The sequence below is a fragment of the Theropithecus gelada genome, chromosome 1, assembly GCF_003255815.1.
Source record: "Theropithecus gelada isolate Dixy chromosome 1, Tgel_1.0, whole genome shotgun sequence".
Taxonomy (NCBI): Eukaryota; Metazoa; Chordata; class Mammalia; order Primates; family Cercopithecidae; genus Theropithecus; species Theropithecus gelada.
Genome location: NC_037668.1, coordinates 152,944,929 through 152,960,151, shown reverse-complemented (window position 1 = coordinate 152,960,151; position 15,223 = coordinate 152,944,929). Strand labels below are relative to the sequence as shown.

At 49.5% G+C, this 15,223-nt stretch overlaps 1 protein-coding gene and 1 non-coding gene across 2 annotated transcripts; one reads left to right on the top strand and one right to left on the bottom strand.

Annotated features, from left to right (window-relative positions):
- Positions 1–952: 952 nt before the first annotated feature.
- Positions 953–14,869, bottom strand: BATF3 (basic leucine zipper ATF-like transcription factor 3). Its single transcript, XM_025395323.1, has 3 exons — positions 14,717–14,869; positions 12,019–12,123; positions 953–1,513 (listed from the first exon to the last, which is right to left on the bottom strand). The coding sequence occupies exons 1-3, from the start codon at positions 14,867–14,869 to the stop codon at positions 1,325–1,327; spliced, it is 447 nt and encodes a 148-aa protein (XP_025251108.1). The 3' UTR covers positions 953–1,324.
- LOC112615511 lies at positions 7,356–7,459 on the top strand. The gene has a single exon (XR_003117390.1). It is a non-coding gene; the product is annotated as a U6 spliceosomal RNA (small nuclear RNA).
- Positions 14,870–15,223: the final 354 nt, after the last annotated feature.

The window sequence follows — 15,223 nt, the reverse complement described above, 5'->3', positions numbered from 1 at the left end:
AATCTTGCATCATGCTTTCTGCCCCTGAACTCCCAGCAGGCATGAGTTCTGTTTGCTAATAGCAGCCTTCCAACATGCCTGACAAGGGCAAGTTTGCAGCCTTCGGCCTGTGAGTGTTAGAGACCAGGCAGGCCTCCAGTAGGAAGGGGAACTCTCCCTAGGAAAGGGGGCGTTGAGAGGAGTAGCCCAGAGTCAGCAAGTCCTTCACCCCTGGGAGGGGGCTGCCTTCTATTTCTTTCTTGTTTCTTTTCTTCTTTAACCTACATTTTCTTCTTTAATCTACATTTACAACCAAGCACTTTCCTTTCTGTTCCCATTTCTTGTTCCCTTTATGATGGAATGGCTCCACCCTCCAGAACCACCTCTCTTCCAGGGAAAAAGAGAATTGGAGGATGGGAAGTGTCTTCCCGGTTGGCTTTCCTTGCTGGGGCCAACTTCAACCTGGCTTGGTTCTGCTCTTCCCAAAAGACGAGTCGGGCAGACAGGGCTTTTTGAAAAGAAATTGCTCCTCTCATCTACCCAAATATTTGTTTAAATAAAGAGACAAATTTCTCCACTCAGTTGTGACTCAGACTAAGTTTCTCCCCTATCCTACACCTACTATAGAACAAGAAGGTGGCCTGGGAGTGGACGGTGCAGTTGAGAAAACCAACCTGGAATAGAAAATGTCCCACGCAAGTCCAGCATGGGTGTGAGAGTTGGCCAAGGTGGAAGGCTGTGCAGAGCATGACAAAGACACGGGTCACACTCAGCATGCACCTTTGTGACCCAGCTGGGTCAAAGACTTCTGAAGGCCTAGAAGTGGCAAGGAAGTCCCATTGGTTTATGCTCCAACACAGCCCCCTAAAGCCACCTCCCCTGTCTGCCATGGAGGTGGCTGTGGGAGAGTAGCCAGGCAGGGAAGCAAGACCCATGAGCCACAGAACACCCGGAGAAGACAGAAGATGACCTCTCCAGGAAAAGGAAGTGTATTGTGCCTCTAAATTCCAAGAACTGGAGAAAGGAGAGACAATAAGCATCTTTATTATCCAAATTCTAGAGGAAATGGCTCTGCATAACAGCAGAACCTAATAGCTGCCAGGGTGGATGAGAAGTCATTCCTGAGGGTGGCCTCCATGCTGGATCTGCACAAGGGCTGTGAGTCTTGCGCCTGTTGGATGCTGTGCTGAGCCCAGTCTGCAGGGGACACAGCTGGCTGGTCCTGGAGCTCCCAGGAGGAGGCCTGGCCACAGGTGCCCCCTGTATACAATTGTGAAGGGAAACCCTTCCTCCCTGGTATGAAAATGACCAAGCCTCCTTGTTGGGCAGAGGAGTGTCCTCAGCTTCATCGGGGCAAGCAGCCAGCCACGGGGTCTGGCCGGGGAGGCACTGGCACAAAGTTCAGAGGGCAGAGCAGCAGCGGACACATCTTCTCGTGCTCCTTCAGTGCCTCTGTCAGGTGCTTCAGCTCCTCTGTCAGCTTTCCGATCTCTCTCCGCAGCATGGTGTTTTCTTGCTCCAGGCACTCATATTCCTGGAGGAGACAAAGAATGGGCAACATCATTTCTGATGCGGTGTTCCCTTCCTCCGTCCTCCTGTGCTGCACTGCTTGCCTCTTGCCCATGAAAGCTGTCTCATTACGCATGTCCCCTCCACCACTCAGATATTCAGGTATTTGTCTATTTGATGAGTGTCTCTCCCCTCCCACTGGGAGAAACTATTTATTGAGGTATAACTTACATAAAATAAAATGTATCTATTTTAAGTATGATCCAGTGAGTTTTGACAAATGTATACACCTGTGTTGATCAATACACAGAACACTGCCATCACTCCAAAAAGCTCCCTCATGCCCCTGTGCAGTTAGTTCCCCCAAATGCTGATGTGCTTCCGAAGATCTCTGTTGGGTTCACAGCTATACTCCCAGCACCTAGAACAGTACCTGGAACACAACAAATGTTTGTTGATTGCACTAACCAACAAACGAAAACATCCCTTGCCTTGGCTTTGCTCCAGCACTCACCTGTTCAGTTTCCTCTCCATCAGAGCTTACAGAGGCGTAGAAGTGCAGGGGATCAGAGAGAACCCTTAGCCCAATCCACACAATGTAGAAACCATCCATATCCAACTTGTTCTGGGCACTCCTGCCCTCAATGGACAGACTGTCATTTCTGGGCTGCTCTACTAGAAAAATCCTCTTTAGGGGCCGAGCATGGTGGCTCAAGCCTGTAATCCCAGCACTTTGGGAGGCCGAGACAGGCGGATCATGAGGTCAGGAGATCGAGATCATCCTGGCTAACATGGTGAAACCCCGTCTCTACTAAAACATACAAAAAACTAGCCGGGTGAAGTGGCGGGCACCTGCAGTCCCAGCTACTTGGGAGGCTGAGGCAGGAGAATGGTGTAAACCCGGGAGGCGGAGCTTGCAGCAAGCTGAGATCGCGCCACTGCACTTTAGTCTGGGCGACAGAGCGAGACTCCATCTCAAAAAAAGAAAAAAAAAAAAGAAAAAAGAAAAATCCTCTTTGCTGGGCATGGTGACTCATGCTTGTAATCTCAGCACTTTAGGAGGTCAAGGTGGGAGGATCACTCAAGGCCAGGAGTTTGAGACCAGCCTGGACAACACAGTGGGACCCCATCTCTAAAAAAATTTTTTTTTAATTAGCCAGGCATGGTGATGCACACCTATAGTCCCAGGTACTTGAGAGGCTCCGCCAGGAGGATTGCTTGAACCTGGGATTTCGAGGCTGCAATAAGCCATGATTACAGCATTGCACTCCAGCCTGGGTAACAGAGAAAGATCCCAACACAAAAAGAAAGAAAAGAAAGAAAAGAAAGAAAGAAAGAAAGAGAGAGAGAGAAAAGAAAAGAAAAAAAGAAAAAAAAGAAAAGAAAAGAAAAGAAAAGGAAGGAAGGAAGAAAGGAAAGGAGGAAAGGAGGAAAGGAGGAAGGGAGGAAGGGAGGAAGGGAGGAAGGGAGGGAGGAAAGAAAGAAAGAAAGAAAGAGAGAGAGAGGAAGGAAGGAAGGAAGGAAGGAAGGAAGGAAGGAAGGAAGGAAGGAAGGAAGGAAGGAAGGAAGGAAGGGAGGGAGGAAGGGAGGGAGGGAAAAGAAAAGAAAAAGCTCTTATTTGTACTGATCCAAACTCTCCCACTTTCAAATGTACCTATTGGGCTTGGTTCTATTTAATAGAACCACACCTAGTAGATCCAATGCTTTTTTCAACATCGCACTTCTTGAAATGTTAGGATACAGCCCTGTACCACTTCCCTTTATGTATTCTCTGAGCTCAGTTGTCTCAGGTCCTCTGAGTTCCTTGCATCAGGCTTTTCTTTGCCCTTCTGGGGACCCTCACCAACACACACTCCAATTTGCCAGAATATCTCAGAAAATGTTGCTCCCAGGATGCAATGCATGGTTCTGGAGACCATGCCAAGGGTAAATGTGTGGCAGTGACCTCTCCTGTGCTGGGCCCAAGCTGCTGAGGATTCTCTCTGAGCCTGCAGAGAAATGCAAGATTTGTCTGCCTGTGATGCTTCTTTGTCTGTCCTTGGATGATGATGGATGATACGGGGCTTAAGGGTAGGGTTTTACATCCATCTCCACTGAATTTCATTCCTTATTTGGACATCTTCCAGCCCAGCAAAATTGCAAAATCTTTTTGAATCTCAATTGCATTGTCTCATGAATGATGATAGCACACAGCTTGAAGCCATCCACTAACTTAACACGCAGGTCTTCCTTTTCTTCATCCAAGTCATTAATAAGTTCTACAATAAATAGCCAATAGCAGAGCTCTACGGCATGCCAATAGAGACCCTCTCTAGGCTGGCAATCTCATTTAAATCTTGCTGAAATGTTTTCATTCATTTCTAGTTTATAGTAAGGCTTTGTTGTATCATGCACACCATGCATTTCCCAAGCTCAGGGCCCAATTGTGTTACTCTTCACATTTTCTCTCTCAATAGTAATTTTAAGGGAGTATCACTAAAGAAATCTGATCTTATAGTCCCCAAAGACACATGCAAATTATCAATCCTGCCCCTTTGCTCATGCAGTTATCCTCAACTGGACTGCCTTCCTCCTTTTCTGCGTGGGTTCAGCTCAAGCCCACCACCTCCAGGAAGGCTTCCCTGACCACAGTACCTACAGGAACCACATCTTTTATTATGTGTTCTATTCTATTTTGTATCATATTCAATCTCACTCATATTAAGTAATGTCTCTCCCCAAGGATCAGAAATGTAAAGGACCTAGGAACTTCTGCTACTCCTCTCCTCTACCCCCACCTGATGCACCACACCACCAGCATCTACATGCTCAGTGATTCCTCAGCCTTCATCCTCTGCTTTTTCTTTAACTCCATCCTTTCCTTTCATAATGGACTCTCGGCATCTTCCTCCCTTTCAGAAGCAAGGGGTCTGGCGGGGCTGCCTGTAGAGTCTATCTGAGCCATTCCCCAGGCAGGCTCCCAGCGTGTTCTGGAGCACTCTCCAGGGCAGCAGGCTGTTCTGGGGCCATGTGGCTTCACCAGTATACCGGCCCCATTCTGCCTCCATCCTCCTCCCTGCCTCCCACTCCCAAGCCCTCATGCCCTCCTCTGGCCTCTGACAAGCTCTAGTTCTGGAGGCAGAATTCTGTCTACAAACCCAGCAACAAGCCCTCCATGGGCAAGGGGAGAATCTGGATGGGAGGATGGGATGGAAGCCGAGGCATCAAGGAAATCCTGCAGGCAGCAGAGGGATGAGAAAAGCTGCAGCACACACACATGTCTGCAAACACACACTCACACACTCATACACACTCACACACTCATACACACTCACACACTCATACACACTCACGCACTCATACACACTCACGCACTCATACACACTCACACACTCATACACACTCATGCACATGCACAGAGTCACACATGTGTCCACAAACACACACACTTTCATACACACTCACACACAGTCTCGCGCACATACACACTCACACACACTCATACACAGCCACACACACACACGTCTGCAAACACATATTCACTCTCATACACACACTCTCACACATGTACACACACACACAGTCACACACTGTCACACAGTCACACAGTCATACACACATACACACACCTCACACACTCAGTCACACACACTCACAGACTCACATCCACACTCCACACCTTCACTTTCACATAAACACTCACACTCACACACACTCCAGCCTGCAGCTGGAAATGCCTTCACTTTCAAGTAAAACGGAGAGTACGTTTGAGTAGTTCCAACATGCTAACATTTTAAGTAGATTCCGAAGGACAAGAAGCCCTCTTCCTTTGGTAGAATATTCCAAGCTGCCTTTCTACATATACTGAATTCCACAGCAAGAGGCTCTGAGCTTCGCGGCTTTGTCTCTGGAAGCCGTGTGCGCAGCCCTGTGGCCTGAGGCTTCCCTGAGGTCCCCTGCCCTCCCCCAACCCCTGCTCAGAGTCGTCAGAGCTTCCCGTCACAGGTGCCCCAAGGGCCCCTCATCTGCCTTCTCCACAGGGACTTTCTCTTCCAGGATTTAAGCTTTACTTATAAACCGGCTGAGGGACTTTTATTGAGCTGAGAGAATAACAAGAGAAGAAGTCAAAATCTTTAGGTGAGACCAGTCCTATGAAAATAAAAAGAGGAGCTAGGAGGGAAGAAAGAAGAGGCCAGAGAACACCGAATAGCAGCAAAAGGGGGAAGAAATGAAACCCGCCTCACACCCAGAAGAAATTCCTGGAGTAAACGCAAACCAAAAGCAAGCAAAGACCATTAAACCCTTCATTATTTCCAAACATATGACCCGTCTAGCTCTAATTCTGCCAAGTTCCAAATCCTTTGCTACAGGAGGGTTTGAGGTTGCTGTACTCCCTCTCTGGGTATTTGCCGGGACAGTTTCAAAGCAGACACCTAAAAATTAGAGGTGGTGAAATCACTGTGGATCCCAGTTCTGCCTCAGAAATGAAGCTGCCTAAGGCAGTGGATCTTAAGTAGGGCAACTGTGGCAGTCAGCAGGGGACACTGGCAGTGTATGGAGACAGTTTGGGTTATCACAGCTGGTGGAGGGTGCTACTACATCATGTGGCTAGAGGACAGGGATGCTGCTCAACGTCCAACAGCACAGAGGACAGACCCCCAACAACCAGGAATTATGCTGCCCCACGCATCAACAGTGTTGAGGCTGAGAAACCCTGTTCTGGGCATCTAGGAGCAAGTGACTGGGATCAAGGGGCTGCCTAGGGATACGCAGGGTCCAGGGTGCCTCTGAGGCTGAAGAAAGGATCAAGGACTGGTAAAGAAGTGAGTACCAGGGAGCAGAGATGACAACTATGGTGATAAGGAAAGAAGTAGGAACAGGCCACCAGGAGGCCACAGCCACACACAGACCCCATTTCACAAATTAGAAAACTAAAGCTCTGAGAGGTACAGTGACTTTTCCAAGGTCACACAGACTTGGGATCTGACTCCTAACTTCAAGGTCCACTGCAGCTCTCTTGTAGCATCAACAATTCTGCGTTTGGTTGGCAGGGCCTGGGTCCAGATTTCCCCATGATGGTTACCAGAAGTAAGAGGCTGTAAGATCTCAGTACTTTAGAATAAGTCTACTCCCAAGCCTTCACTGATGCACTTCCCAGCAGAAAAACTGTGTTACCAGCAAGGGCTGTACAAATGAGTGTCATAATCAGTTTCTAAGCCACACGGGTGCTGGCATGAAGCTTCCTCTTAGAACATGCAATATCTGAAAAAACCATGGCGACTACACAACACAATCACATTGCCCAAGTCATTCACCAGTTTGTGACATTTGGGGCTCCTCAGGATGGCACTGCTGCTTTCCTTTTCTGACTCAAAATTCTTTCTCAGTCTTACACCTTTGGGGTATCTGGTCGAACCAGTCTGACCCACTTCTGAGCCACCTTTCAGCCTGGGTGAGAGGAGACCCTGCCTATTCACTTTGGTTCTCATTTGTCAGTGTGGACTTTGGCATGCGCCTAGTGTTCAGAGATGAATGCAGGTCGAAATCCCCACGGGAGGTGTGAGCGGGTTGGAGGGATGATTTGAAAGCCCACAGTGAACTCTGAGGTCTACAGACACATGTTAAGAACCGCTTCTCATCACCGTAGTCCAACTGCCAGCAACCACTGCCCAGAAAACTCTATGTGAAGGGGAACCCCAGCCGCTGCCTCTCTGGCTTGGCCTGTGCAGCCTTTTCCCCCATCCTCCCCTCCACAGAGGTCTCGCCTTGACGGACACTCCTAGGCCTTTGGAGATGGAGAACAAGGAGGGGAGGGAGGTGGCTGAAAAACTCATAAGAGCTGCAGTTGGAGCAAGTTTCTCAGGGCGTTGGAGGCAACAGAGGCTCAAGTGCTCACTTGAGCAGCACATACACTGAAATTGGAATGACACCGGGATTAGCAGGGCCCCTGCGCAAGGATAACATGCAAATTCATAAAGTGTTCCATATTTTTAAAAAAACCCAGGAAGACGAAAGAGTAAAAAACAACCCAAAAAACCAGAGGCTCAAGTGCAGGTGGAGTATGTGAGTGAGGTGAGCAGAGAAAAGTGGAAACTCTTGTTGCCCAGGCTGGAGTGAAGTGGCGCAATCTTGGCTCACTGCAACCTCCGCCTCCCAGGTTCAAGCGATTCTCCTGCCTCAGTCTCCCGAGTAGTTGGGACTACAGGCACACGCCACCATACCCGGCTAATTTTTCTATTTTTAGTAGAGACGGGGTTTCGCTATGTTGGCCAGGCTGGTCTTAAACTCCAGGCCTCAGTTGATCCACCCACCTCAGTCTCCCAAAGAGCTTGGATTACAGGCATGAGCCACTGTGCCTGGCCAAAAAGTGGAAACTTTAAACACGTTTGCTCCAAATATCCCCCCTCACGATATGCAAGAAATGCAACTAAAGAGCTTGAGTTACTTTGAGATATTCAGAAATGCAATCCCTGCAGTGTGGGATAGAGGAACAGATGAAGAAAGCCCTTTGGATGCACCACAGTCTCCAGGGAGCAGCAGGCAGTGGCTGTCAGTGGCTGTTTTCTGGGCCCTCTGGTGTCTCCCAATGAGCTGGCCTCACTCCAGATTTGAGGAGGAGGTTCCTATGCATGGTGTCCCCATGCTAGATTGGCCTGGGAGGTCCAGGGGTCCTAACGGGCTGTCATGACCAGAAGCAGTGTGCAAGGCGCTCTGTGCTCAACTCACTGGAGCTTGGCAAAAGGGTTCTTTACACCATTTTTAAACCAGATACCTTGCCTCCAATAGTAGATTTAATCATCCAATGATCCCTACAGCTACAATGCTTTCCTAGAAGGAACAGGGAAGGGATTACTCACATGGCGAGTAATGATTCGGTTCAGAAATGATGTTCCTCTGGTTCTGCAGAAGGTTTGGAATATATTTCCATTTTCCTAAGCCAGTTGCCTGCTTCCTCACACCCACTTGTGACCAGTGACACTTGTGTGGAGATAGTGAAGCTAAGGTGAGGGCTACAGCTCTGGGGTCTGTATACAGGTGGAGCCGCTGTCCTAGCCTCTTTGACCCTGTGTTTCTCAATAAAACTGGCCTTGCTGAGGTGATCTGCCAGCGGTGTGTAATCCTGACCCATTCCTTCAGCCCCACAGAGAGAGAGGGGAAGGGGGTGCTCTTCCATGGAGGGTCTGGGCTTCAGATCAACCCGCCCCATTTCTGGAAAGGGCAGCTGGCACGACTGTCATGCAACACAGTCTCTGGGTTGGAAAGCAGGCCAGGGACCCTACAGAAGGGGTCTCCACCCCACAGTTCCAAGAGGGATCAGATAGGGGTAAACGTGGCACCACTCTGAAGTTCCCAGGCACCTGGTTTACTCCGTTATCAAATGCAGCAGTGACAGAAAGTGCGAGAGAGCCAACACTTCATACAGGTACTTTTCTTGATACTGTGGTAAAGTTCTGTATTTACATTACCTTCTGTGGTAGGCAGCATAATCGATCCACCCCTCACAGAAGTCTACATTCTACTCTCTTGAACCTGTGACTATGTCACCTTACATAGCAAAAGGGACTATGCGGATGTGATTAAGAAGCGTGAGATGGGGAGACTATCCTGGATTATCCAGGCAGACCCAATGCAATCCTAAGGGTCCTTGTAAGTGAAAGAGGGTGTCGGGGAGTCAGAGAAGATGTGACAATGGAAACAGCACCAGAGTAACGCAGCCTGAGAAAGATGCGACTGGCCATTGCTGGCTCTGAAGATGGAAGGAGACCATAAGCCCAGGAACACTGAAGCCTCCGGAAGCTGGAAAAAGCAAGAAAATGAATCTTCTCCAGAACCTCCAGAACGAAGGCAGCCCTGCTGCCATCTTCATTTTGACCCAATGTGACCTACTTCTGATGTGTGACTGCCAAAACTGTAAGACAGTGTAAGATAGTAAATGTTAAACCACCCAATGTGTGACAGTTTGTTTCAGCAGCAGTAGGAAATTAACATCCTTTCCTTGGGAAATTCCAGGTTTCCCACCGACAGGCAAGGCATGAGATCTTCCTCCTCTCTTTGTGACCCAATGGCAATGCTTGGTATTTGTGAAATGGATCTACTTGACCGTGCTCCATGAAAGATCTTGTCCAAGATCTTGTCCTCTGGATACATATTCAGTCCAGACTTAAACTGATGTTTTTAAAACTAGTTTTTAAAAATATTAATGCACCTGGCTGGGACTAGGAGCTTCTTCAGGAGTAACGCCTTGGCCATCCAGCAGCACATGTGGTCTGAATATAGGGCCATGCACTAACTGGGGGCCACAGGTCCCCTCTGGGGGCTATTTTGGTAACATGATGCTAGAATCACAATTGCTTCAGGAGCAAGGGGGAAGAAAGAAAGGAGGCAAAGGGCATTACCATTCTTCTGTGGAAATTCTTCAGGATGAAGGCTGGGAGGGACCTTCCGTGACACTAGTCTAGAGATCCTAGCCTCCTTCGAGGGCCCAGCCTTCTTACTTCAGGAAAGAATCTGACATTTATGATTTATGCCACACTGTGAATTTATATCGGAAGGTCACCTCTCTGTGGAGTATGTGCATTCTAAATTTGTTCTTTGTTCATTATTAGAGTTTTAAGATTGCCCTTTTCCTCTCCTCTCCCCAACACACCTCAGAGTCTCCATGCTGCCAGTGCCCCAGAATGGCCTTGCTGAGACAAGCATGGCAGGAGACCTAGCACAATGCCTCATGGCTGTAATTCCAACACTTTGGGAGGGCAAGGCAGGTGGATCACTTGAGTCCAGGAGTCTGAAACTACCCTGAGCAACATGGCAAAACCCCATCTCTACAAAACTACAAAAATGGCCGGGCGCAGTGGCTCATGCCTGTAATCTCAGCACTTGGGAGGCCGAGGCGGGCGAATTATGAGGTCAGGAGTACGAGACCAGCCTGGCCAACATGGTGAAACCCCGTCTCTACTAAAAATACAAAAAATTAGCTGGGCGTAGTGGCGGGCACCTGTGGTCCCAGCTATTCGGGAGGCTGAGGCAGGAGAATCTCTAGAACCCAGGAGGCAGAGGTTGCAGTGAGCCGAGATTGTGCCACTGCACTCCAGCCTGGGCAACAGAGTGAGACTCTGTCTCAAAACAAACAAAACAAAAGACAAAATTAAGGGCAGAGGTGGGAAGATTGCTTGAGCCTGGGAGGTGGAGGCTACAGCAAGCCATGATCATGCCATCGCACTCCAGCCTGGGCAACAGAGCAAGATCCTGTCTCAAAAAAATAAGAAAGTATGGCAGGAAAGAGCTAAACTAAAATCTTTAATTATGCACACCAACCCCGACAAAGACAAGAACATGGAACGATGGCCCATTCCAATCAAAAAGATCCTCGGATGCTTTTGAGGCCAGTTCCTGGTATGGCGCAGCCCCAGGTCCCAACTGCAGGATTATGCAGGTGTACGCATGAGGGTGGAGGGAAAAGGAATGGCTTAGGATAAATCCTAGGCTTCTGATTTGAGTGATGAGAAAGATGGTTCGCTCCATTAACTACGGTTTGAAGACAATGAGAAGAGAAAGTCTCTGGGTAAATGGATAATAACACTCCTTTATGGATGTGGTACATCACAGCAGCCTGCAGTGGACCCATGGGGAAACAGCTCAGCAGACGCTGAAGTTATGGGGTCTAGGATCCAGGACAGAGGGCCTGCCTGGAGTAATCAATGTTGGGAGCTGATGCTGGGAGAGCAGATTAATAGATTAAGTTTCCTAGGGTGAGAAAAAAGAAAGGGCAGAGTTTGAAACACTCATCACCACCAACATTTAAGGAAATAGAGGGTAGAAGGCTAACAAAGAAATGGAGAAAAGAAAATTGGTGAAGAAGATCAGGAAAACTAGGAAATGTGGTCTTTTAGAAGCAAAAGAGGGGAAAGCTTTAAGAAGAGATGGGTCCAAAGTGTCAAATGTTCTAACAAGGTAAAGGATGATGAGACCAGAAAGAGGGTCCTGGATAGGGCAGTGCCAGGGCACAGGTGGCTGCAGTGGGAGCAGCTTCTGTAGGGGGTGTGTGTGTGTACATATGCACGTTGGGTACATGTGTGGATGTGTGTGTCTGTGTGCGCATATATGTGTGTCAGGTGGAGAGGAGGTAGCAGAAATTAAATCACAGAGGATTGGGGAATAACCAGGAACCGGGGACACAGAGACAATAGGTGTAACTACTCTTTTTTAAGAAGCAAGGAAGTTAAAGGATTACTTTGGAGGAAAAAAAAAAAAAAGCAAAACAAGAAGCAAGGATGTAAGGGAAGGAAAGAAATGGAGCAAGAACTTGAAAGTGAATCAGGGTCCAGAAGAGGCTTTGTTTTATAATGAAAGAAACTTGAGCATGAGAAGCACCTGGTAGATGAGGGAGGAACGAACATGTGTGTGAGCAAACAGTGAGAACACCCTGGCAGAAATTAGATATGAGTGTTGCTGAAATCGTGATAAAGAGAACAGTGATGTCATCATCCCCACTCCCGTGCAAGGGCAGAGGTGGTGTGGCTCTCAGGTGGCTTGTCCCTACCACGGTCTCACCTCATGGAGCTTGTCAGCCTTCTGGGTCTGCTTCTTCCGACTTCTCTGAGCAGCAACTCGGTTTTTTTCTCTCCTTCGGACCTTCCTGTCATCATCCTCAGGGCTCTGGGGAAAAACATTGGGTGGGCGTGATGTCGTGGCCCCTCGCATTACCCTTCTCTGCCCTGTCTCGTCACTCAGCGTTGTTCACAGAGCTTCACCATTTGCTTTGCAGTAGACAGCAGCACTAGTTGCTACACCAATGGGCTCACAACAGCCCCTTGCCCAGGAGCACTCACCATGTGAGTGTGTGAAGTGTGTGGTGTGACTGCTGTTTAAAAGATGAGGAATAAGAAACTCAGAGGGGTTAAGGACCTTGCTCCAGGTATTACAGCCACCAAGTGGGTGAGTGGGAAGTGGAACTCAGGTCTGTTGGTCTCCAAACCAACGTTCATAAACCTCTAGCCCACAGGGCGTGTGCCTGGAAGAGCTGTGGTGTCAATGTTGTCCATCTGAGACTGGAAAGCTGGGCGGGGGCAGGGGGCGGTGGAGAGATCTGCTATCTGGAACTTGCTGTTGGGCGGTGGAGAGATCTGCTATCTGGAACTTGCTGTTTGCCAGTCCTTACACCACCACGCATGAAAGGTACTTTTGATGCTGCATGCAAATCATGATTACACTTATAACTAATTGCAACCACATAACTCTACCAACACACCAAAAGATCTTAAACCCCACTGACAATGTACTCATTTGAACAATGCTTGGCTGACATTTTGTTTCAGAAGTCAGAGTGAATCAGAAAGCAAATTTTTGATGTGCCTTGAAAGCTGTTAGCTATATGTAAGATTTAACCAAATTCAGTCAAATCCCTCAAGAGTGATCATGAAACAGGCAGGCGGGAAAATGTACCGACTGTGGTAAAAACACTTCAATCAGCTATAGAAAACATGAAAAAGTAGAGCAGTATTTGCTTTCTAGAACTCCATGAGGAGACACCACCAAGCGGGAAAAATACCACACTTACAGAGTTTAAGAGCCAAGAGGTACAAATACAGGAAAACCACTCAGTTATTAATATTCATGGAATGCAAATATTAATAACACAAAAATGGATATTTTCAGTTATCATTTGATCTTGTCCTGTATTCCAAATAAGACACACATCTTCCCAAGTTACTACAGGTAAGAATTTTTTATAAGGGTATAAAAAGGAGAAGAATAAATAACATACATAGCAAATAGAAGCTTAAGGGAACAGAGACAAAGTATGAAAATACAGTCTTCTAGAGAGGCAAAGAAGTCTTGATAAACAAAACCAGAACATTACAGGGGAATATGTGGTTAGAAGACAGCTCTTTAGCTTTAGAATCACACCGATCCTAGTTTTGTCTCTTAGTGTCAACATGGCCTTGTGTAAATGGTTTAAATTCTCTAAATTTTCAGTTTTCTCATTTATTGCAAACATAATTCATTCATTCTTTCAATGCGTATTAACTGAGCACCCACCATGTGCCAGACACTGTCCCAGACACTGGGGATACAAGCCCTAAACAAAGGGTCAGTGAACTCTGCAGACTTAGTGCTAACAGCCTATTGCTTAGGATTGGGATACGATGAAATGAGATTTTGTCCTAAAGCTCCCAGCACACAGTATGCCCTCAAGAAGTTACCTGCCTTTGTTGAAGTTCCTACTTAAAAAAAATATGTATTCTGCATAGTGCTTTTCATGACTCTGCTCTCCGTAATCAAAAAGTCACTAGCACAAGAAAGCAGTCTGCATACTGCCCTCGGGGAGCTGACTCTAAACGGGACTCATCACCATGATCACACCTGCCAACCCAGCAGAAACATTTAGTCAAGACAGAAAGAGGTGAACAAAAGTTAGAGATAGTATTACGTTATTAATCGTATCTGATTCAATCTCAAAGATCCTGAGAGATCGATGTTATTATATTCATTTTACAGATGGGGAAACGGAGGGTCGGAGAGGTTAAACAAATTGCTCAGGGGTGCTCAGCCTGTGTGTGGCAAAGCCGAAGCCCAAACTCAGATCTCTGTGACACTCCAGCGTCACCTGACGACATCTGCCCAGCGCTGAATTGGGAAGGTGGGGAGTAAGGATGAAAAGACCCAGTCTTCGTCGTAAGGCAGGTGGCCAAGACCCAGGCAAAGTTTCCAGATGGCCGTCCCTGTGGCCAGCCTGGTCTGTTTCCTGAGTGCTCAGCTGTAAACGTTGCTAGGGGACAGCGGACTGGGAAGGGGCAAAGGGTTTTCACCAGCTGGGGGCGGAGTCGGCCCTTTGTAGGTCCCCCCGCCCAGGCTGACCAGTCCCGCGTTCTCCATTCCCGCGGCAGCCCACCCCCGGGGAAGCCCAGAGGGGCTACAGGCACGGGCGGTGGTTAGGTAGTCGCTGGCTGCGCGAGGATGGGGCGGCCCCCAGGGCAGTGCGGAGCCCACGTGCAGGGGAGCACCGGCCATGCCCGGCCCAGCCAGGCGTGGGCGCCCTCGGGCTTCTCCTCCCAGAGGGCGCAAGAGCTGGCGCAGGAGCCATTCCAGGCGCCGCGGACACTGTGCGCACGCCGGGGTCCCTGGCTCGCCCCCACGCCCCCACGCCCCCACACCCCCCACATCCCCACGCCCTTACCTCTGCTTGTCTCCGGCCGCACCAGCAACCTCTGCACCTCCGCAGTCACCACCACGGAACTCCGGCACCCACCTCCTCGCCCCCCCGCGGCGCGCCGGTTCCCCGCACCCCACGACCCTCCCTGAGCCTCCCGCCCTCTACCTGCGGCTGCGGCTGCGGCTGGTTCCCCGGCGCCGCGACGCTCCTCTGCAGGACGCTGCCGGCGGCCGGGAGCCCTTGCGACATGCCGGGCGCTCCTCCGGCCCGGCCCGCCAGCGCGCCCTGCCCACGGGGCTGCCTACGGGCGCTGTCCCGCCGCGGGCATCCTCGTGCCGCACCCACGGCCCCGCGCCAGCCCCGCCCCCTCGGGCTTCCCGCTCTCCCAGCTCCTCCGCGCGTGGGCCGGGTGTCCCAGCGCGCCAGTCCCGGCAGAGGTCCTTCCCGTCCCACTTCTGCCCCGCCCTCCTTCTCCCACCCCCGCCTCGTTTCCTCCTCTGCCCGCCCTCTCTCCGCACCTCGGGGTCCCAAATCCACCCCTGCTGCGACTTTCCGCCGGCGCCCCGCGCTTCGTGGAAGTCACGTGGTGGCTCTGAAACCCCA

Excerpts from the sequence above, each read along its gene's own strand:
- BATF3 (XM_025395323.1), bottom strand. The coding sequence starts at position 14,869 with ATGTCGCAAGGGCTCCCGGCCGCCGGCAGCGTCCTGCAGAGGAGCGTC. Across the intron at positions 12,124-14,716 it reads CGCCGCGGGGGGGCGAGGAG|AGCCCTGAGGATGATGACAG; the intron begins GTGGGTGCCGGA and ends GTTTTTCCCCAG. Across the intron at positions 1,514-12,018 it reads AGGCTGACAAGCTCCATGAG|GAATATGAGTGCCTGGAGCA; the intron begins GTGAGACCGTGG and ends TGTCTCCTCCAG.